At 41.4% G+C, this 23200-nt stretch overlaps 2 protein-coding genes across 5 annotated transcripts in view; both read right to left on the bottom strand.

The window, feature by feature from the left end:
- The window catches only part of TIAM2 (TIAM Rac1 associated GEF 2), an 88385-nt gene extending 73482 nt beyond the window's left edge, over positions 1-14903 (bottom strand). For 3 of the 4 annotated variants that reach the window (XM_030499933.1, XM_030499932.1, XM_030499930.1), the window contains exons 1-4: positions 14792-14903; positions 12532-13734; positions 6285-6720; positions 964-1136 (exon numbers count right to left, since the gene is read on the bottom strand). In XM_030499933.1, the coding sequence (XP_030355793.1) occupies positions 964-1136; positions 6285-6720; positions 12532-13728 (1806 nt within the window). In that variant the 5' untranslated portion in view covers positions 13729-13734; positions 14792-14903. Of the gene's footprint in view, positions 1-963; positions 1137-6284; positions 6721-12531; positions 13735-14733 lie in introns of all 4 variants that reach the window. The other variant, XM_030499931.1, reaches the window with a different exon arrangement.
- The window catches only part of SCAF8 (SR-related CTD associated factor 8), a 207242-nt gene continuing 198027 nt past the window's right edge, over positions 13986-23200 (bottom strand). Inside the window, exon 23 of the transcript XR_003993556.1 lies at positions 13986-14903. The gene's annotated coding sequence lies outside the window, so the exon portion shown is untranslated. The remainder of the gene's footprint in view (positions 14904-23200) is intronic.

Genomic DNA, 23200 nt, shown 5'->3' on the forward strand with positions numbered 1-23200 from the left:
CCTCTAGGACATGAAGTGCTTGACAGGGTCTCTATGATCTTAGGAGTTTATCTTAAAACAAATGAAGTAAGGTTTTATCTTTAAAACTGTGCAAATAAAGGAAGTGTGAGCTTTTCCTCCACTCCATCATAACTTGCTTCCAACCTTCAGCTTCTGCTTCTCAGACCTGCAAGGTCTGAGAGCTCCAGGAGCACAACAGAGCCTCATCAGCTGCGGGAAAGATGTGACTCCAATTAAAGTAAACCCCACCAGATTTCAAAGATAAACCTCCTCTTCTGCAGGTAACACTGCAACAGAGAAGATTTTACATGTAAGGTCTGAGGAAAAGCGTTTGCTTCCTTAAAAAATGCCAAGTTAGTGGAAAGAGGGCAGCCAGGTAAAGATAATACATCTGCACAAGCTGTCTCTGGAATTATTTACAAGCATGCCTATGAATCAATATGTTTCTATGCAGGCAGTTCTACCTAATACTGTTCTTTATTAACATTTCCAGTGGTGTAGATAAGCAGCCAAGATCTTTAGATTATTTTTAGCCTTCGCTTTTGAACATCTTGCTCAAGCAAACTCTCTTTAAGGCCAGCAGATTCAGGGTTGAGCACACCATTTTGTAAGGGTGGAATGCTAACAAATGCAAAAGAAATTGATAATAAAGCTGATTTTCTAGAAGCTTGTAACAACCAGGTACCAAAAGGGTTTTGCAGATTTGTGATCTTTGTTCTTTTTATATCCGAACCATAATCCAGCCAACTGGTGTAATAGCATATACCTGAAGCCATGTCATACACATAAATCAATATTATAATAGAGTGTAATAAAGCAATTACACTATTATTTTTAATTTAAAGGCACAAACATGGTGTCTGTGTGTGTGCATATGTATATACAATCATATACATGTGTGTGCATACTCATAAATACATTCTAAAATGGAAACAACTACAAGTTACATATGCATACTGTTACCTGAAATAGGTAGACATCTCCAAAAGAATTGCTGAGACAGAACACGTTTTCTTTCTTGGGATGTTCTGGAACAGACTGGACTATACTGTCTTCTGCAAACAGGGCGTATCGAGGCAAACTGCTCTGCTCCATCGAGTTCCTTCCATAAGTCTCATAAAACAGCAGAGTGCAACCTTTGCAGTTCAGAGGGACAAAAAAAACATAAGGAGAAAGTAAGTTCTGGATTTCCCATTTGAGTTTTCTTACATTAATGCTTTTGTGAAGTTAGACACCCTTCAGCAACTGAGAACATCAGTTCTGATCAGTCCCTCTTCTGAAAAAAGAAGAAAAAATGAAAATCGTCTGAACTGGAAAATAGGCAAAGATAATGATGAATTTGCCAATGAAAAGTTGGAACAGGCATCTAGTAGAGACACAACAAACATAAAATAAAAAAATAAAACAGGATACCTCAGTACGGAAGAGTCCATGGTCAGATTGGAGGGGGCTTGAGTAACCTCATCTAATGAAAGATGTCGCTACCCATGGTAGGGAGTTGGACTAGTTATTTCTAAAGGTACCTTCTAACTCAAACTATTCTGTGATTCTATGAATAAACTCAGCCTATTAAAATGTTAAAGCCTGCAGAAAAGATTAATGCCTGCTTAGTTAAATTGGCTTTTGTGTTTCTTTATTAAATCAAACCAACTTTCTCATAAGAGCCAGCTAAGAAATCTTTGTATTTATTGAAAAGATTTGCAGAAACTCTTATCTTTATACAACATGCATAGTGAATAAACTTCTCAAATTTAAACTGGATTTCCTTGCATCTACCCACAAACTGGAGACTAAGACAATTCTGATTAATTTAAAACAGTTTAAAGGCGCTGAGTTTGAGCATGTTCAGTCTTGTAGATAGTGTAATATCTAAGGTATGAAACTTGCATCCAGAAAGCACGCATCATGCTTGATGATGACAATCCTGAGTGTAACAACAGGAATTACTTCTGGAGAACAGCAGCGAGACTTGATCCCAGTCCCTGACAATATGACTACATTGCCATGTTGCCTTTCGGAGTGAAGCTGGCTCAAGAACGCCCCACCGCCTCCATCCCCATTAGCCTTTCATTCCTGCCCCATGTTACAATTCACTATCTATTGAGATGCACTAATTTGCCTGTTCAAGGGATCACAGACTGAACTGAATTACTAAAACAATCTAGTTCTAACCTAGATTTCTCAAGAAATTCTAAGGCTAGCTGTGCATCCAGGGAAAACAAGTAAATAACCTTCACTTTCACCCCTGGCAAATGGCAGCTTAATAATGGAGGGTTTGGCGCTTTTCTTTTTTAATTTGGAAGATAAATTAATACTATACTGTGGCTGACGGTTTAACCTGGAAGAACTAAGATCAGATACTGTAAATACCTTTTGAAAACTGAGGATAATCTAATGCTCAAATTCATTCAGGAATTAATTTAAAGACGTCCTATGGCTACATTACATAGCAAGTCAGACTAAATGATCACAGTGGTCCCTCAGGGCCTAGTAATCCATGAATATGTTACTTCTGTAAGACCTATACATATTCAGCAGAGGACTTAAAATTCAGCCAATACAAGGATTGAGTTTGCTAGAGCTACAGCATTGTCATCTCTCTAGCCTGCTTTTTGCTGTTTTTTCCTTAAAATCAAAGAGGCACCACAACACAGGGCAGCACCAAAACTGAGATTTTCGGTTGACATGCTGATTTTCAGTCTGTTGGTGTTTCTCTGTGTGACACAATGCGTGTACACATGCCATGTGCATGCCCCTACTAGTGTGCATCAAGGGGATATAGCAAAACTGGTAAAACAGAAATGTTTCCTCTGTGAATGCTTGCAAAAGAGTTAAGTAAAAACAGAGTACAACCTTTATTTTAGCAATTCGCTAACATTTACACTTAACGCTGCACTAAAAATCCCAAACAAATAATCAAAAGTCATATAAATTTAAGTGGAACTTCCTCAAGGGTAAAATCTGACATCAGAACCAAAATCAAGGAGATTTTTTGATTCTTCTGTCTGATAAAGGGGAAAGCTGGGCCTACGAGAATTTATGGGACACAGTTGCTGTAAAAAGTTGCGAGGTGGAATACACTCGTCCTCATACAGCCCAGATCCCAAGTGTATGAAAAGTGAGGTCCATCATAGAACAAGCATCAGAAATGGCCAGGAGAACTCTCCAGAGGGCCAGCAGGCCTCTGCTGCTTTATGTTTGACAGAGACAGATCCCACCACTCCTCAGTGGAAGTACTTTATACCTGCTCCTCCACTGCATTCAGGCAATCACATTCTCCAGTGCTAACGAACAAGAAAAAGGGAAGTATGTATCAGAGCTTACTGACCAAATCATCTGATGATTGAACAGTTTTCAAAGGAAGGAATCCAACAAATAGAAATGCTTCTATACTACTTAAGTGCACCTTTTCCTATTACTGTCCAGAGTGTCTGGCAGAATATTTAGGATAAGAGCAAATCCTACAGAGTTGGTCCCATCCTTTCCCCTTAGCAGCCCTCATCTTTATGACACAGAAACACTTGGAGATCTCTGCAGCTGGAAAAGAAGGATATGGTTTGTTATATTCTGTGTATCAGGCATGGCACTTCTGTCAACATTTTAACATAACAGGGCAAACTACACCAACAAAACCAAGTCCCCTCTTGTACTCAGCAGCAGCAGCAGGACTGTACAACCACTTCAGCTTCTGCATTTTAGGAAAGCAAATTAAGTTATATTTTAAACTCCCATATACTCCCCAACGTGTTACCAAAAAGGTAACTAAAGATATGTCGCTTTTATCCTGACAGTTTAGATGTACATTTATAAAAAATTCTGAAGGGCATGCATGTGTGTTCATGTGTACGACACCCCAGGTATATCTTCAGGTCAAGCCAAGTGATCCTAGGAAGTAGCTAGTTTCGTAAACTCTGACAGACCCACTGGGACTGATTAGCGTCCAAGTATTTTAATCAGAACTTGAACTGAAGGGGAAGGGCAATGGGAATGCAATTTCCCTCGTTAAAATAAACTAATTAGACAGGACAGATGGAAAAGAGAGTTCCTCTTGTTAAAGGGTTACTATTCCAGCTCAGGTCTTGATGGCCCTGAAAGTAGAGCAAGGGGCCTCAGGACATGTATACTTTGAAGTCTGGCAGGTAACCAGATGGTTATAAGCCTTCTGCATATTTATAATTAAACACATCTCAATGGAGTGCAAAGAAACATGCTGTTCTCCATTTGCATATGTGGCTATTTTAAGCCATATTTTTAAATACCTTGGCTATTTAAACTTCAAGAACAAATTAAATACAGATTTATTCAAAACTCTGTAGAAGGAGAACCAAAGCAAGCGCCTTGATCTTGATACAGCATATTATGAAAACATAACTACGCCTTGATATCCAGACAGGCAAGTTTATTTTGGCATCAGAAGTCTCCACAGGACAATAAAGGTATAAGATCAAGGAAATGAGGAATGTATATTTAAAACAGCTAACAAAGTGGAAGAGATTCTGCACCATGAATGCAGCCATGTCGCGCACCCAAAGTAAAAAGCATTGTATCTAATACTTCTTATAATGTTAGAAGTTAATAAAGTTTATTACAAAGAACTTTATTATTCCTTTTTATAGCTGGGAAAATTCAGGAAGCACGAAGGGATGTGACTTGTTCAAGGTCACCAATAAGCCAATTTTATAGCAAAGAACATGAACATGAAGCACCTAAATTCCTTTCCCGAGCTTCATCATCCCAGAAATGCACTAACTACTAGTATACAATGTACTTCAGTTTAGATTGTTGATAGGTTTAGAAATAACTTGAATTTTAGAAGAGGCGAATCAAACTCATGTTCATACTCCAGAACATAAACACATACAATAAGAGGGTAGAACTCAGATATTGTTTTTCCCTTTTGTATACACTGCTTGCAAGCATGAATCATGTTACCTGATGATCAGGATAAGTGATTTAAACTGTTAAGACTGCCTACATTTTGATCCCTTGATAACAGGTCTCTGAATTATTAGGCAGAACTGCTACATTCCTGCATGTGTGCTTCTTTTAAATCAGCACTATCGAGGACAACATGCCCAGCACTTGCTGTTTGCTGTTCATTTTCCTTCAGGTCTACACCCATGCAGAATTTTGAAAAGGGCAACCTGTGGGAAAGCTGTTATTTTCTCTCTTCCAGTCCCATATATGCTAGGAAATTATTAAGTTTGATCATTTCCTTACTCATTAACTTAGCATTATATTTACTGAAAGGCAAATCCTTTGGATGCAATTCAAAAAATAAAAAAAAAGACTATGAACTCACCCATTAAATTCCTCTTCCTCCCCACAATAGATGTTATTTTTCCTCTCACACTGCCTGACACCCATGCACTTGCAAAAAGCACACCTACCTGCTTGATTACTCTGAGCCATCCACATGCACTGTGAGAGCAGCAATCGCACCACAGCACCATTAAAAGCAGCCCCTTTCAAGTAGATTCCCCTCCCATAGGGCAGTTTCACAGCAGGATCAGGCAGGGAAAATGGGAATGTGGGCATGCCAAAAGCCAGAAGGCATTGGTACTGCGGGGAGTGGGCAAAGTGAAAGGCCATCCAGTGAAAGGAGGGAAACTGGCAAGCCCTGGGAGTGGCCCATGGCAGCTAAGCCTCAGGCACCGCAGGGCTTCCCCTGCTCCTGATTCAGCCTCCTCTGCCCTGAATTGCACACTTTTCAGTGTAAATCCTCTAGCACGAGGAGCTCACCTCTTCACTATGTTGTCACATTAAGCACTGGACATGAACTGAACATTTTCACATTAACTTACCCCAATTTTAAGTAAACCTCACAGCAGAGCCCAGGAAATTGCATGCCTGTGACAGGGAATTGGGCACCGAGGACTTGTCCTGATCCTTAAATTATGACTCCCCCTGAGACAGTGGTGTGGCTTCTGTATTTTTCTCAGTTTTGGCTCAATTTGGCCTTGGACCTCTAAACATCCAAAAGGATCTTCTAAACCCCCAATTCTGCTTGAGTACAGAAAATGGGACGTCAGACAAAACACCACTCGCTATGGTATGAACCGCAAGGCTGCACATACAATTCCAAAGACATGAGCACCACCTTGATGAAGCAGGCTGCTTAGGCACATGCTCCACTTTAAGCGTGTGCATAGACCATGTGAAGTTAGGCATGAACTTCTGATCCCACTCAACCTGCTGACAGAAACCAGCATGCATGAAAAGTTGTTGAGACACAAAGGAAACAACTGCCACCATCAAGCCAAAGGAGAAACACTATGATTTACCTTTGAGTGTGACCCAGTACTGCTTCCACTTCCGCCGTGTGACCAGCTCCAGCTTCTTCTCCTTCTGCAGGGTCACCAGGGGCTTGAAGAAGAGCCATCCTGCCTTGCGCACCACTCCTTGCTCTTTCTCATACAACAAATCCAGCTGCTCCAAGGAGCTGAGGGACTCGCCACTGGAGTCCTCCGTTTCTGACGAAGTCTCAGTGTTCTCCAGGTTTGTCCTGCTCATCTCCAGCTCCCGCATGAAGTTTTCATAAATGTTCTGCCTCAGGGCATCACTGCTGACCGCATTGGTGGACTCACTTCTCTGGGACAGGACATGGCTGGAGCCGGGTGACCACAGCAAAGCAGAGAGCTGTGACGGTGCCAGTGTGTCTGTAGTGAAGTTGTCCATTCTGCTGTCAAAGTATTCACTCCCATCTTTACACTTTGGCTCCTGTGCAAAAAAGAAAAAAAAAAAAAAAAGGAAAATTTGTCAGTGATCAGACGCACCTCATCTGGTATTTAAATTTGTTTCATGTTTAGCCAGAGCCAGTTCCTTCATCAAAGGCCACATCTTTTCATCATCACACTATAGGCTTTGCCTCAGGAGTCATTGACACTGTCAGTGCCACCACTCCTGGTTTTCTCAAAAGGACCCTATTAAACCTTAACCACTAAGTCTGTGAGCTTTGGTAAGTCAGACACCTGCGAGTAATATCCAAATTCGCTGCTAACTACTGGGGCTTCCTCTGGCTGAAACCTGAGGGACTGCATGAGATAGCCACATCATCCAGCTGAAACCCAACCACCACCACTTACACGCCAGTTTGAGTCCAAGCAAGAACAGTGTCACAACAAGTTTCTTTATTATTTCAGGGTTTTCAATACTTTGGTGACACCCCATTTGTGCAAGGCACCTATATCTAGCTTTAGCAGAGCTAGGCTGATTTCACTTTCACTTTCTATTTGCCTTATAAACTTTGCTTAGCCAACGCAAAAAAGGTCAAAAGTTGAGAATATTTTAAGCTGTTAGTATTGACCAATTGACAAAAATCTAATTTAAAATGTGATTTAAAGAAAAAGACATGCTTGCTGACTGGCACAAATCTGGTCTCCAGACTGCAGAGGTGCGTATCTTCTTACTTCTTGGAAACCCCCCAGGAGCTTGACTATTTCATCAAGCACTATCAGGCCTTTCTCCTAATTGCATTGTGCAGCTTCATCCCCTGTATTGACATGGCTGGCCAATGTTATTTGAAATACTCAGACCTGATGGTATGGATGCTAACCTAGGCCCATTTCCTGCAACTGCTTGTTAACACTGGACCTTGTTGGCAGATTAGGCCTTTGCTTTCCTAAGCCTTTTCCAGTAATGTGCTGAATGCTCCCAACTCTCCCAGGGCCCAGTAATGGACAGGGATTTTCATCCTTGGTTAGACTCCTTGCTCAGACCCCTTGGTCTAGCTTCACTGTTGAGAATCACACCATCCATCATACAAAGCCATTTATTGTCTTCCCAACTGAAGCATTGCTGATGCTTTTTAAAAGCAACCGAGATTTAAGAACACAAAAAACCTGATGCCTTTTGCAGTAAAAGTGTGAGGGAAGAGAAGAGACTGCTATGAACAATTCAAAAAGCAAAGCTATTAGCCTCAGTAATAATAAAGCTATTATACTTTGAAGTTTAGACTGCCTCTCTAAAAACATTTATTTGCTCATAGACTTCTGTACATGAATGAAGTAAATAAACCTTGGCCTCCTGTGAGCTGCTCTCAGCAGCAGCTTTGAAAGCAACTACTTTTTTGTTCCTTTGCTTCCTACCCAGTGCTCTTCAAGACTTCAGCGGAAAAGCTGTGCTGAGTTTTGATAGCATCAGGACCTCCAGAATGCAGCCAAGAGCAACAGTGGGATCACACACCCTCCCAAGTGTCACCAGACAAGCCACTTCTCAAGCAGCAGGACACTGCTGGTCATGGCCTCACAAAAGCCAACTTGAACTGAAACCCACATTCTCTTACAGTACACTGAAGCTCAAGTCTGGCTTTTCAGATCACTGTGTCTCGTGACAACAATTCAATTCTTCTGGTAATGGAGCACTTTCCTCATATTTTATTGCAGACTGTTAATCAGAGTTCTCTGAAAGTACCTCCCTAAGCATCAGCAGTTTTGCTTTTTATATGGTAAAAGGAGAGAAATAAGGGGAAAGGAATAATCACATGTGCAACGTGTTTATGCCCACAAAGCAACTGTACAACATGGATCATACAACTGCGCTGGCCATCTGCAGATCAGTGGGAAACTGGAAGCTTTCTCCACCCTCTTTTTAATTACTGTCACTGTACATGCGTGCCAAAATAATTGTTTGATTATTCTCCAGGAACTGCCAGCGTCCTCTAGAAGACTAACATACAGTTTATTAAAAATATGAGTTTCTTTCAGTCCCAAAGCACTAGTAAGAAAAACAACATGAGATGGTGTCTGCTGTGAAGGGCCACCACTGAAACAACAAGCATTAATGAAAAGGGTGGGTTACAACCTGTCCATGAACAACCACTAACCACATCCTGTGTTTTCTCCATGCACACAGAAAGGGTAGAAATGAGGAAGTACCAGAGCAGAGTAAACACAGGAACCAAAATGAATATACACACTTCACCATGACAACACCACTTGTATTTTATTTTTTCTAAAGAACAGAATTGGCAGAGTCACGCAGTCTCTGCTGGTGCTCAGGGAGGGTGTCACTGTAGCAGTATCTGGTCACCACTGAAAAGGTCTGACCCAAATTGCTGCTGGTGATGGTTTCTCTGCCAGGGACCTCTCTACTTGTCTACTCTCTGTTGCATCTAGCAGTGATAGAAAACTACCACTGTTTCTGCTCGGCTGCATTCAAGCAGACCTCTCAACATCTGAGATATACCCTGGAACAGTTGTAGATAATGCAAAGGAAAGTGGCTGACTAAGATACCAATTAGACAAAGTGATGCATTTAATAATTAGCTGTAAAGTACAGGAAACAATGCAGCCTGCTAACTTCATTAGGGCCCAAGCTCAAAGTAGAATCTAATACTAATTTTCAAGCCAAATAAAGAGGTTGTCTCAAAGCACTTTTATTTTAAATTCTCTTTACACCACACTTCAGGGCTCGGGCTTATAAAGTCAGGAAATTTCTGAAATTATTCTCATAAGGAGGCTATTTACTATTTAATCTATCTGCAGCAGCAGTCTCTGGTGGCTGGATTTTCATTATACATAGCAATTTCTCCATGTTATACAGCTGCACACGGACTTTATACCACCGTCTTTAGCAGTGGCTGACTATGCAACAAGCTTGCCTAAATTCTGTCCACACGTTGCACATGCACCATATGCACCTTGCTGCTCACACAGAATGTATCCTGATACAGCATCTACCCAACACCATTTCAGCAATGATTAAACTAAGTGAGGACATGCCGTGCAGTAGAGTACCAGGGAATATATTAGGACACCCTTATGCAACGAAAGCTGGGTCATGGCACAGAATGGCTGCAAGTCTTGACATGATATCAGTACTAGAAAGGCAAACTCAATTCCAGGATATATCAGATCAAGTATCAGATCAAGTCAGACATAAGGAAACATCCAAGTCACTAGACAGGGTACAGCCGTGGGCTCCTCTGGAATATCCCATATCCAAATCTGTTTGTGGATGATTTAAAACAGGTGCAGAGGAAGGGTGCCAGAATGAAAAAGGAAACAGACTTCCTATCTTCAGACAGGAGACCAAAAAGAGTCTGCATAACCCCTCAACTGTGGCCTGAGAAAATATACCATTTCTCCCTTTAAATAAATCATAACAGATTAAATAATAGGGAAGAATAACTAATGTAGCAGACAATGCTGGCATTGGAACAAACTGGCCAGGACTACATTTACTCTACAAATTAGCAAGCATCGGAGTAAAAGGGTTTGGAAACAGACTTCAAGATGTGGAAAAGCGCACCTGATTTTAAATTGTGATTTGTTCACAACGTGGATTAAACTCCACCGCCTTTCTAGCAGCAGGGCACTGGCCTCAATATCCCAAGACTGTGCCTCCTGGTCCTGTGCCCCTGAAGCGGGAGGCTTGGCTGACTTGTTTCCACTGCATCAGCTGGAGGGACCCATCCACCCAGTCAGCACCAGTGCATAAGCCAACTTATGAGGAAATATTCCAGCTTTCACCTACATTCAGCCCAAGTGATTCACGATCAGTTATTAGTAATGTACTGCGGAAGGGACGCATTGTTCAGAGCAAAGCACGGAGGCTACAATCGCTGTAATGAACAGTCCTACAAACAGGGATTTAACCATCTGACACATCATAACCACACACGGTACTTCTGCATTTTTAAGCCAAAGAACCCAGTGAGAGTACAATCATTACCAAACCACAATACAGCAACCCCCAGAAGAGATAGCAGGTTACTCAAAGCGTGCAAGGCAGAAAGGAACTGACCAAGCCTTACGAGAAAGGCAAAATCATAAAGCATTCGCCACCCCTCTTATCCTTCCTGTCACTGGATATTTGTCTGATAAAAGTCAGTGACTATTTCCTATGCCTTTTTCTAAGAAATCACCAATTTGCAGCTAGGGCTTATTTCCTTCTACCAGAATCAGACTGAAGCTTGATGCAATCTCACCAGCCAAATTTCTTTGCTGCGTCTGAAGTCAGTTCACTGCATAGTGAATTCAAAACAGCTATGAATTGTGCACCACAAATACCATTCTGAAAATGTCATAACTAAGTAATACATGGCAAAGGTCTGGGATGCAGAGATCATATGTAAAGCCTGGCTGTAAAATCCAAAACAGCAACAGATGCTGAAACCAGTGAAGAATCCCGGCACAAGGTGCTGAGGCTCTTCGCTGATTCCAGTTTTATTGCCTTGCCTTCTCTTTCACAGCCAAGTAAAAAGGTAAAGAGACAGCATCTGATAAAGTACATGAGCACCAACTCACAAAAGAAGTGATCCAAATAAACAGCTTTCATTTTCATTTTCCCAGTTCCATAGCCCATACCGAGGATTTATGCTGTCAAACCTTATGCCGACCTCATTTCTGAGCCTAAGGGTCTTGTCAGTGGTTTACATTGCAATGACAGGTGCCTGCTAAGCACAATACCTGGTTGAATTTCCAACACAGGAGACAGCATTTGCTTTACATGCCACATAAAGCATGCGTTATGCTCTATTGCATAGCTGCTGCCTAAGTTACAGAAGAAGGTGCTCCTTTCACTCTGCTCACTTCTGAAGTAGTCAGCACTCTGATGTTTCTGAAAAGGAGCAGATCCTTCATTTAGGGAAGCACAGTGACTGTTCCTGTATGAGAAACACTAGTGAAGATGTAAACAATAAAAAAATAATAAAAGATCCAAACCAAAACAAAAAACAATCTGTGCCCTCCATTTCAGCTTGCGAACTCAGTCAGAAGTCCAGGCACAGTCTGGCATTTAAAGAGCCAATTCTGGGGCCTACAGCTAGAGATAAGAAATTCATTCTTAACCACAGGCATCCTAAATTCCTGTTAATGGGATTAGCCTTAAATTCTTTTAAGGAAACATCCTTTCCCTCCCTCTTGCCCTTCTCCCATTTCCTTCTTCACACCACCATCTCCCAGCAAGCCAGATGGCAACTCAAGCTTTCCCATCTGGTGAACTAAGCTGACACGCAGGAAGGAGGAGGGCGCACCATGTAATGCCTTAGTGGAGGTGGAGGCAGAACAAGCAGCCCTGGTCCATACTCGATAGTTGCTTGGCTTGCTACGGATGGACTGGCAATGAAAACAAAGTGAATGGTAAAGCCAATAATACAAACAGAGAATACTTTCAAAGATATTTATAACATCCTGCTTCTACTGCTCTTTCCACACTCTTCAGAAATGTATGCTGATTCATAGTACAGGTGAAAAAAGAGAAGGCTTAAAAAGTCTAAGTCACTTTTTAAGTAATGCAATGATTTCAAAAGCTAATTCACTGACAGATTAGGCTGCAGAGACTGGAGTTAACTAAGAAACTGACAAAATAGGAAGGGAAAATTTGCACATACAAACGTTTATCTTTTTTTTTTGCTATTGTAATTTCAGACAGCTCCAGGGATGAAATGCTTCTCAGAATTCCACAAACTACTAAATCAGATTAGCAAGTAATTATCCTGTGAGAAATACAAACATGATGCAATCGCTACATTTGTAAGAGGAATCTACAAACCAACTTTCAGGCACTTAAGCTGTGATTTTTACATACCTGCAGCTTCCTTTTCTTCCTTGAGAGGCTTCCTGTCCAGTCACTGATGCGTCGCATTCGGTTTTTTAATGTATCCTTCTTGGATGCATCCTCACTGAGGGGCTTGGACTTTCTGCATGGGAGCGTGTAGGAGGAGTAATGTGCAGGACTTCCCTGCTCTACCCTGGAGGGAACATCAATGTCTGAGGCAAATGAGACACGGTTGCTTAGGCTTCCATGAGTGTCAATGTACTCGTCAGACAGCCTGATCCCAGGTGGAGGAGTGCTTTCCAAATTTGTATCCTTATAAAGATCTCGAAGAGAGGAAAGAGATGAACTTTGGTTGAAGGACTTCTTGTTCTCGCTTGCTGGGAAACTGGCATGAATGCTTGTATCTGGAGTGCTCCTGGTCAAGTACGGGCCATCCAGCTCACTGATATCCCCAGCATTTCCCCAGAGAGAGTCATACCATGAAGACTCAGAACTGAGGGAGCTTCCTTTACTAGATCGAAGCCTTGAATCAGTAGGTGACAGACGATGGCTTGAAGAACAGTCTGCGCTGGAGTTCCTCCTGACATCGAGCAGGTTATTTGGCTTAGATTCCAAGGCAGGAGAATACCTCAGCAACTGGACCGGACCACTGGACTCCTCAGTCGGTACCTTGCTGTTGCTGCTATTGTGGAACTCGACCCTCAAACAACCATCCAGCTTCCCCAATGTTTTAATGAGAACTTTCGGACTTCTCCTGTCCTCTGATGGGGAGGTTGATGCAAGACTTTCATTCTTTCCGTAGCAATTTAAAATGTGCCCATTGCATTCTCGAGAGGCAGTGTGATTACTTCCAGCTTGAAGGCCGATATAGTGGAAACCGTTCTCTGGCAAAAACACCGCGTTATTTCCTTGGCAGTAGTCCCCTGAGGTATTTGTCCTGTGTTTGGCATGGGCATTGCTTTTAGAGACCTTCACCACAGTGTCACTGAGTCTAGATGAATAAGGCTGACTACTCTTGAAGTGCGAAAGGCAGCTTCTGGCAAGGGACCTCGATTTGTAGTTTGAGCCACTATTGGTATGTCCCCATCCATGCATAGAGCACGACTTTTCATCTTTAGCATGAATGCTGCGAATTTTCAGAGAACAAGGCTTCTGCTTGGCACTGGCTGTAGCAGCAGCATGATTTTTTGATCCCTGAAGACTGTATTGGCTTTCTGAATTCCCCATTTTCCACTAAATTAAGAAGAGTTTCATTAGAAACAATGGCTAGTAGACAGCAAAAAGTAACCGACCATTTTTACCCTCTACACAGGAAAGTGCCTTTTTAAAAATAATATGAAACAATTGTTTCAAAAAAAAAAAGCCATTAAATAGCCATTTACAACATTAAATTCATAACTGAACTTCTTTTAGGGGCAGGCTAGGAAAGCCTATTCTCTGTGTGGTTCATTACCTCTCTGTTATAAAGCTGGAATCTAACTCCATTGAAATCATGTCAACACCTTCCTCCACCCACACCCTTGGCAACGTCCTTTTCTTATAACTTGCAAAATCTCTGGCTCCCAAGAACAATGGCATAATGAAAGGGAGACAGCAAGATAATCATAACTTAGATGTAAAGTGAACCGTACTTTCAAAGAAATCCCTTCTGTCAGGAGACAAGCCCACTACAGTTTCAGCTTGGCTGGTTTCTTTGCAACCAAGTGTTGCCTCAGTGAACTGTTCAGCAAACCCCAACTTTGTGCTTAAATGGAGTCAATCCAGGATAAAGGAAAAAGAAAACCCAAATAAAAAAAATAACTTGGTTATTGAATAGCCTCATCTTCCATTACAGCACAAAACAGCATTATGTTCGTTCAGCATGGCACAGTTTGGTAGTTCAGTTAGTAAAATGCTCTTCAGCTTTTTACTGAATTCACACTGAATAGCACACACTGGAGCAGTCAAATTGCCCCAGTGAGATAACTAAAGATTTTGGACCTACATGAAGTGTACCCCAAAGTAAAAAAGATCGATCTGTTCTTTTTGTTATTTGGAGTGAATCTCCATTGTTTTGTAATTTACAGAAACAACATCGAAGTGCTTTTCCATTGGCACTATACTTCTTTGCATGTTGGATCTCAGACTATCACTCTTAGGAGAATATACTGCAGCCCCATTAAAATTTTGTCAAAATAAGCCATTGCAAAAGTGCAATCTTATCTTCTAGAGTCTGTATATATTTTAACATACCTACGTCTAGCACTTAGCACTTTTAGATGAGAAGCACAGTATAGAACGAAGAGCAAACCTGTAGAATCACTCTTAAACACCGGCACAGTTAGCACTTAACATGCTCTGCATTGTCTTTGTGGCCAGCCATTACACTTGCCAAAACCAGGATGGAGTTGCATGCAGCCTTCCTAGAAAACACCAAAAAGACAAAGAAGGTCTTTCAGTCAAATAGAACTTACACTTTACTCCAGCTATAAGCAAAACGAATACAAACCCCTCCCCCTCCAGACTGAAGTTACAAATGGAGAAGAGAGGTCTGGTCCAGGGATTCCTGGACTTCAGACATACATTTTTATAAACACACTTTAACAGCTGACATGGAATTAATACAATTAAGTCACTGTTTGGGTGTTTTATTTTCTAATTCTGTCCTTGTCCCCTCTGAATAACAAGTTAAGGCAAACTTTGAGCCCCCTCCAGTTTTCTTTTTGGAAGACCAATTACAGATGGCAGGACTGTGCAGTGATCCATTACAATGTGGACTAAACTGGTCAGGGCAATGTCTGTTTATCCTTCCCCAAGCCTGGATTCAAACTATGACCCCTGCCATGAAAGGCCACCGTGCAATTCACTCCACCAACCACCCAGCAACCTCCCTCTTCAGGTTTGTTCTGGTTTTTAGGTTAATCTGCCAGTAAAACAAGAAAAAGGCAGCACCGAGAACTGCACACAAACAAAGGTAACAAGACCCAAGTTCTTCCTGACCATCTGAACATAAGAAGGTGAATCTTACAGAACACACCAGCAGTTTAGTGATTGAAACACTCAGTAGAAAAGATGATGTACAAGATCTCAGGCTCAGTTTCAGAATACACATTTTAGCTAAAAACCATTCTTAATACACTACTTCAAAAAAATATTCTTCTCTGCGTAAATTCAGTGGCTACTGTTCATAATTTTCAATTGAATAACTACTTGATCTGAACACGTAGAGTTTTGCTTTTTTTGACTTGTTTTGTGATCATTTACTGTATAAGAACCTTGAAGATATTTAAAGGAATTCACTGGTAACCTAGGTATTTTGCTAACCTTACCAAAAACAAAGGTAAAGGTTGCAAACTAGAACTACAAACAGTCTCAAAAAGCCTAGAAAAAGGTCAGCAGATAAATGACTTGGAAGATGCTACAGACCTGTAATCACAAAATCACTAAGATATTTGATAAAACAGACAAGCCACAGAAATTTAACCTTGTACTAAAAAAAAAAAATAAATATAAATAAAATATCTTTTAAACTTTCTTATTCTCTCTAACAATTTGGAACATTCCTGTTTAGGATACCCTTGCCTCACAGATTTGATTTGCCTAAGCTGTTAAGTTCACCCATTTATGTAAACAGTTTTAAAAATGTCATATGCAACATGGATTAAACAAAAGATTCAAGGTAAACAGAAGACAACACACAAACTCCCTACACTCCAAGCTGCCAAACAAATTGTGAACCCCCAGCAAAACTGCCTTCCTTGATCCAGGAGGCACAGACCACAAACAAGCAATGAGTTTACATTCAGAATTCTTCATCTGGGAGCAGAAAGTACATTCAACAAGGGGGCTTTGAAGGGTTTATGTCTATTCATACGGGAACACTGAACCCAATTTGTCTAAAGAAACAGGCAAAAAGACCATCTGGTCTCCATAGCGATTGTGCAATGGTTAGGTAATCCTTTTAACAGAGTAGGTAGCGAGCAAGCTGCTGTCATGAACCTCAGAAGATAAGACATTCAATTAGTCAAGGCTTGAGCTGCTGCTACCAGGGTCCATTGTACGTGTCTGATCCAATACACAGGTCACATAATGAATGAACAAATAAATTTATCTCGGGGTACAATGTCTACAAAACAGTATCTCAATCTGTGAAGGAATCAGCAGCAGTACAACAGAACAGTCAATAAATCCCATAGAAATAGCCCCAAGGGATTTTTCTCAGCATTCTGGCTGTCCAGAAAGCTACGGTAGGCTAAATATTCGTGCACTCTGCAACAACCAATTGGGGCATCTGCGAGGCTGCACAAAGACCATCGGCTGTGATGACTCTCTCTTGCCTCACACTCATGTGGAGTGATTTTCTTTCTAGTGATTACAAAAGGAATGGGGTCAGGGAGGGGAGAGCAGAGTGAATCAGCTGGTGCCCAGAGGCAGAGGGACACTGGGGCAGGCAGGCAGACGTGGACAAGCTCTGGCTATGCTTGCTCAAATCACGCATTTTACACTGTTTGAACTGTGGAAGCACTGGAAATTACAGCGCAGGGGACAGAGTTCAGCCTCCCTTCTACTTCTCATAGCAATTTACCACCACAGAAGAAAATGTGTTTTTCTCTCTTCCTATGCAGAGGGATGAAATACTTCTTGTGAGTAAAACCAGTTTCTATGAATATTTTCTGCAATTATAATCAGCATATTTAGAAAGCAGCTCACTGTGCCTGAAGATGACTATTAAGAGCTTATTTGCTTTCAATTATACCACATTCCCTAAAAAAGCAGTTTTTAATCTTCACCCTGATTCCCCTTGACACATTCAAAAAACCAGCTATGCAAACATACTAATCCAGGGTGATTAGTACGTTTCCCCATCACGCCCAATAATTAGCGCAAATCATAAGCCCAGAGCTAAAAACGCATTTCCCCACCTTTGGGCTTGTCCACATAAAGTTCACCTAGGCTTTTTGGGTTCCAAAATACAAACACACAAGCTGAGGAGCCGTTCCAGAGAAGCGCCTGCTCAGGTCCTTCCCAACCCCAACTATTCTATGATTACTAACACTGCAGCTAGACTGCTCTATAAATGCTAGAGGGGAAAATGCCTTTCTTAAGATTAAGGTGAGCACACGTACAAGTAGTGCTTTACAATTGCACAGGTGCTTTCCTCCCTTAGTCTTAATCTGTCAAAATAAAGGTTTAGAAAGCTTGACTTGCTAACTGTACTGCAAGCAAAACTGAACCATAACAATAATATCCCAGTACTAGGCTTGCTTATGAGATACTACAAGGAATTATTACATTATGAGTTAATGGGAGATCTGAGTCAAGGGAGACAGGCTCCTGTGCTGGTCTCATCTGCTATAGTGGGACCAAAACGATTTGCTACTGCCAGCCATCCGCTTCCTGTACAGTCACACCAGCCAGGCTGAGACTTTCTAAAACTACAGGTCAGAAAATGGCAAGCTCCAGACTGATGGGGGGCGAGCACAGAGCCATAAGTAGACTGAATGCTCCACAGCCACAGTCAGCATTGGCCAGTAGCTATATACCAGTTACAAAAAGGCAAGAGACTGTTGTAGCATCTTTCTAGGGAATTTCAGCAGGTTTCCCTGACCAGGACTGACAATCTCACCACCCAGGATGTTGTAAGAGCTCAACTAATTTCAGCCCTAGCAACGTTAGGCTTTAGCCTGGATCAAGAAGTTACCCTCATGAGACACACTAACACATGCACCAAAGCTATCTCTCTGATGTATTTCAATGCCTTTATTCTTCTGGATGGCTGGTGACAATGCATCTTCACAGCTGTATAAGAAGCAATCTACAAAACATTTAATACCTGCTGAAGCTTTCCCAAAAATCTACTGATGAGGTACAGGGAAGTTGATTCTTCCTTCACTAAACACGGCATCAGTGCAAAAAAGGCGAAAACAATGTCCAAAAAACACCAGGTCTATAGGAGGATAACATCACGCCATAAAATTAGCACCACTGAGTGAGGACTCATTAAGAAATGGAGGAACTCATGAGTCTTCAGCAATACCAGGAACTGTAACTCTTCATGCACAGCAGAAGAGCTTAAATTTAAAACCTCCTGTCTTTAACAACAAAAAGGCTTTTAAAAGAAGAGCTAGATCAAGAGCTACAAAATAGGTAGGAGCTAGAGCTAGCTGTCTCACCCCTAAAAAGTAAAAGCCTACATCTTTTCAGTTCTTTACAATGACACACCAAGACACAGTTTAAACTTTTTAAGGCGGCTTTTCCTTGAGGAAAGGAATTTCCTTGAGGAAATTATTCAAGAAAGAAATAAGCTAACCAAGTATTTTATTCCTACTTGTAGCTTAAGCAGCAACCATGTGTCACCACCTAATAATGAAGCAAGAGGAGAGAGTCATGTATGCTTTCTGCTGTGTTTGAAAATCCTGTTTCCACATGGGCAGGTAAGAACACCCGACTGCAGAGTGGGACTGTGATGGTCACCTCCAGGCTGTGCATAGTGGAGAGGGGAAGCATGGAGGAAAGGCGGCACCAGGGTCTTTATACAGGCAGCTGCTCTGAGTATGTGGTTCGTAAGAGCAAAGCAGGAGACTGTCATCAGGATCAGTGGGACTGGGATAATGGAGAATCTGAAAGTATTTCAGAGCAATAAAAAAGGAAACAGAAAGCCCCCTCATTTATATGAAATGACCAACTTGTTTTCTTTCAATGGCAGATCCAGTTAGAAATGTTGCACGCTGTCATGTACAGCAACTACATTACTGTTTTTTTACATCAGGAAAAGCCTTTTCTGGTTTTGGTTTGGTTTGGGTTTTTTTAATTGACCAAGCTATTCCTTTTTTTTTCTTTCATTTTACATTCTCTTTCACCTAGTGGTTAAAACACTGTCCATTTTAAATGGCTTATATAAAGTCTTAGAAATTGTATATATCTATCTTTCAGATACTAATATGTTCATAAGCTTTGCAAAGAACCAATGGGCTTTGCGAATTCTTACAGTGATACAGAGATACAGGTTTGAAGTTTTAATTAACTTTTAATCTACTTGGGGTTTTAATACAAAAGTAATCCAGAATGCTAAAATGTGAACCTGTCCTCCCTTTCCTGCACATCTGTGTACAGATGGATATGTGAAATTAATGAGGGAGGCAGGTTAGCACAACATTGTAGCTGGATTAAATGTAGAATTTCTTACTGGAAACAATTTACTGTATTTTTTAGAACAACACACTTTGGTCACATGCTTCCACAAATCAGAAGCAGATTTCTTATTCCTGCAATCTCAATCACATTCCTATTACAAAAATATACCATAATAATTATACCATGGTATTCTTGGCAGGATACTTTGCATTATATACCACTGTATTCAAAGAATGAATAACCAAAACACCACAAGTATGCCTTTCTTTAAAAAAATATAGGACTATTTTGTCTTAAAAATCCAATTTGAAGCCAGAATTCCTCACTCACTCATTAGTCTCTTTAGAGTTCTAGCCTCCTGTATTAGGAACTGTTTGATAGCTCACAGATCAAATTAAAACAAATAGTTTTCTTATTAAACATCAGTAGTCATTATGACCCCAGAAACTTCTTTCATGCTGTGAATCATACCTACATGGCATATAGACTTCTAATTTCACAGTTTAAGCAAGAAAGGGACACTCTCCTTTTCTGATTTCTTTTCTTTAAATACATTAATCCCAACAGGTCCACAGTGCATCACATATATACCTCATCAGAATTACACATTCCTTACCTCGGATATGATTCCTTCTTTTACTCAGCCTATTCTTCTGGGTCCAAGACATTGGCAGCTTAATTAAATTATGCTTTATAGTTTTCAAGTTAAGGCAATATGGAAGACTGAGTCAAGCCTAAAGACCCTTATCATGTTACGCCAGTGCTGATACAATCTAAATCTCTAGGGACTTATTTTTCTTTGGCAGGAAAAACAAATTTCATCATTCATAAATGTTACTGAAATTATACACAATGGCTAAAGTGCACATCCATTTAAATAAAAGCCATTTAGCTTGTTTAAAAAAAGAAAAAAAAAACAAAAAACAAAAAACAAACAAACAAAAAACCAAAAAAAACCCAAAGAAAAAAAAACCCCAACAACCAGGAATGCCAGCTAACATCTTGGCTTGATGCAGTAGCTGCAGTAGTTAAAGAGTTGATATGCCAAAGGGTCTATTTCCTGCCCTTGAAAGGGAAATGAACCCAGTGATTTGAAAGGTCTTTTCTTCTCCACCTACTCTGGTTGTAAGCATACTGGCAGGTCCCAATGCAGATTAACATGGTGCTTTCAAAGGACTTCAAGGCCTGGGGCACCTGAAAGGAGCCAAGATGCTCCAAGCAAGGGATCTTTGGCTCCATCCTCATTGCCTGCCCTGGGCTAGTGAGTAACAACATTTCAGAGACCCAGCTCAGATCTGCAGACTTCCTGCCTGAGCTTAGACATAGCCCTGAAGAGGTCTCTGTCTCAGACCTCCTTACTCATGGTAACAACAGGAGGTGAGACTATGGCTTTCTGGTCAAACTGGGATTACCAAATCCCACTAGCAACATCTGCCCTTCTCCTCTCTTGTCTGTTTCAGTATCAATAAGCTCATGTTATCAAATACAACCATAGTCAGCAGGCAGCTATGGGGATATTCTCTGACTTGTATCCACCCAAAACTGTAAATGACAAAGCATCAGCTTTGAACAGGGTAAAAGAAAGGTTAGTTTTGGACTAGGACACAGCTTACAAGACTGAACATCCCTGTAGACAAGCAATCCCAGGCAGAGGAGAAGCGAAGGCAGCAGAGCAATTTTCCAGGCAGGAACATTAACCCATTCTTCTCAAAAACATCCTTTTTGGTGTAAACCCTTCCAAGTCTATTGGACCAACTCTGAACTCTTGGCACCAGAGAAAAATTTCCAGTAGCAACTGCAAGACAGTGTGCTTCAGGCTGTGGGATAGGACCTGGGATGGTTGCGGGACTCCCTGCCTGCCACCTCTTACATAGCCCACCCCACAAGTGGGAGGGGAACCCATGTTGCACTTGGCATAGTCTTTTCTACTTCTCAGTTTACACATTTGTAAACACCTGAGAGCATCAATTCCAAAGTAAACGCTTTCCCACCTTTGGCCTTGGGACTTCCTGAAGAGGACAGAGGATCTGGGAGTTAGACACCAGGAGGAAACTTGAGACACAGTCCCTTGGAAAATTAAAAGCAGATCTTGATTTTTGCATGCCAAGAGCCTATAGCAGTCACATAGCTCCAGGCTTCCTTTTCTGTACCCTTATAGTACCAGCATGTTACCCACACATCAGAAGAATAAAAAAGTACACTGAAGATTAGGTTTCCCCACTGAAACGCTCTGTAGCTTCACAGCTACAGATTGTCCTATTCAGAGTCCTCTCTTCCATACTATGTGGCTATCCATTTCCTGCTGAAGGTGATCAGATAAAAAAACCAATCCATTCATTGCCTCTAACTAGTAATTTGCCATACATTGTATAGTGTTACCAAATCATCTGCCCGAAAGGGAAAGAAATGCACCATCTCCAGAATGAAGTCACCAGTGTACAAAATTAACTCTGTGACTACATCAGCAACAAGCATAAACAAAGTAGCAAACTTTGGTTGTATTGCACAAGCAAGTAATCACCCCCTTCTTAAAAAAAAAAGGGGGGGGAGGTGGTAGTGGAAGGCACTTCTCAATTTCTTGGGCATTTCCCTCTTTTTTATTTTTCCTGTGCCACGGAACATTGCATTTTCACCATTTGTGTACAGTTGTGTATTAAAAATCTACATAATATTAAAAATCTATGTAGAAAGATCAAAACCTGTGCAGGACCTACCTCTGCCAGATGCAGGAGCTCCAGTTTTCCTTACCATCTCAGTTCAGTAGTAATAGTAGCATTGACTGAAACTTTTTCCTCTAATACTTCACAAACATATAGCCCTTGCTTAGGTACACTGCCTATTTACTGCAGGTTACTTTAACTATTCATGAGAACAGACAGCATAATAAAAAAGATTCAGAGCAATTATTAATCATACTGTTATTAGGAAAGTCACTTTAACATTGCAGAAACTGTAGCACTCTCAAACATACTTGCTCGTAATTTGCCTTAAAAAATATCCAGCCTTGTCACAGCAGAGCTGTAAAATGATCCTAGTAGTAGTTTATTTAGCAATTCGGGCAATTGAGTTTGACGGATGACCACCAAGAACTGTTTTTTGGAGGAAAACCATTCATCTCGGGCACAGCCAGCTATAGCAGGGGCAGCACAGACCTGGTGCTGCCGCAGCCCGCTCTGCCCTCCGCTTTCAGAGGCTTCCGAAGTCTTCCTCTACTTTTCTTGCAGTTTTCCAGGTCTGGCCGGCAGCCGGCAAGCAGACAACTGAGCGCTCTCCCCCAGCATCTCCCTCCCTAGCTCCAGTCACCCCTCCCGCTCCCACTTACCTTCCCCAGGGCACTGGCTTCACCCTCGCAGCTGCCCCAGCTCTGCCGTGGGGACACGGACACGCAGGCACAGGGACTCTCCCTGCGTTGGGCACGCCAGGAAACTGTGCCTAACACTTCAAAATGCTCAGCCGTTAGGAACTAAAAACAGATCCTGCGCGAGGCTGGATGTATTTTTGTCTGCAGGCTACACACCCTCCCCTCCCGTTCAATTTTTTCCATTGGTGGAACAGCATGATGCAGACTTAACCAGAGGGTGGTTTT

Source organism: Strigops habroptila, chromosome 10 (genome assembly GCF_004027225.2).
Source record: "Strigops habroptila isolate Jane chromosome 10, bStrHab1.2.pri, whole genome shotgun sequence".
Classification (NCBI taxonomy): domain Eukaryota; kingdom Metazoa; phylum Chordata; class Aves; order Psittaciformes; family Psittacidae; genus Strigops; species Strigops habroptila.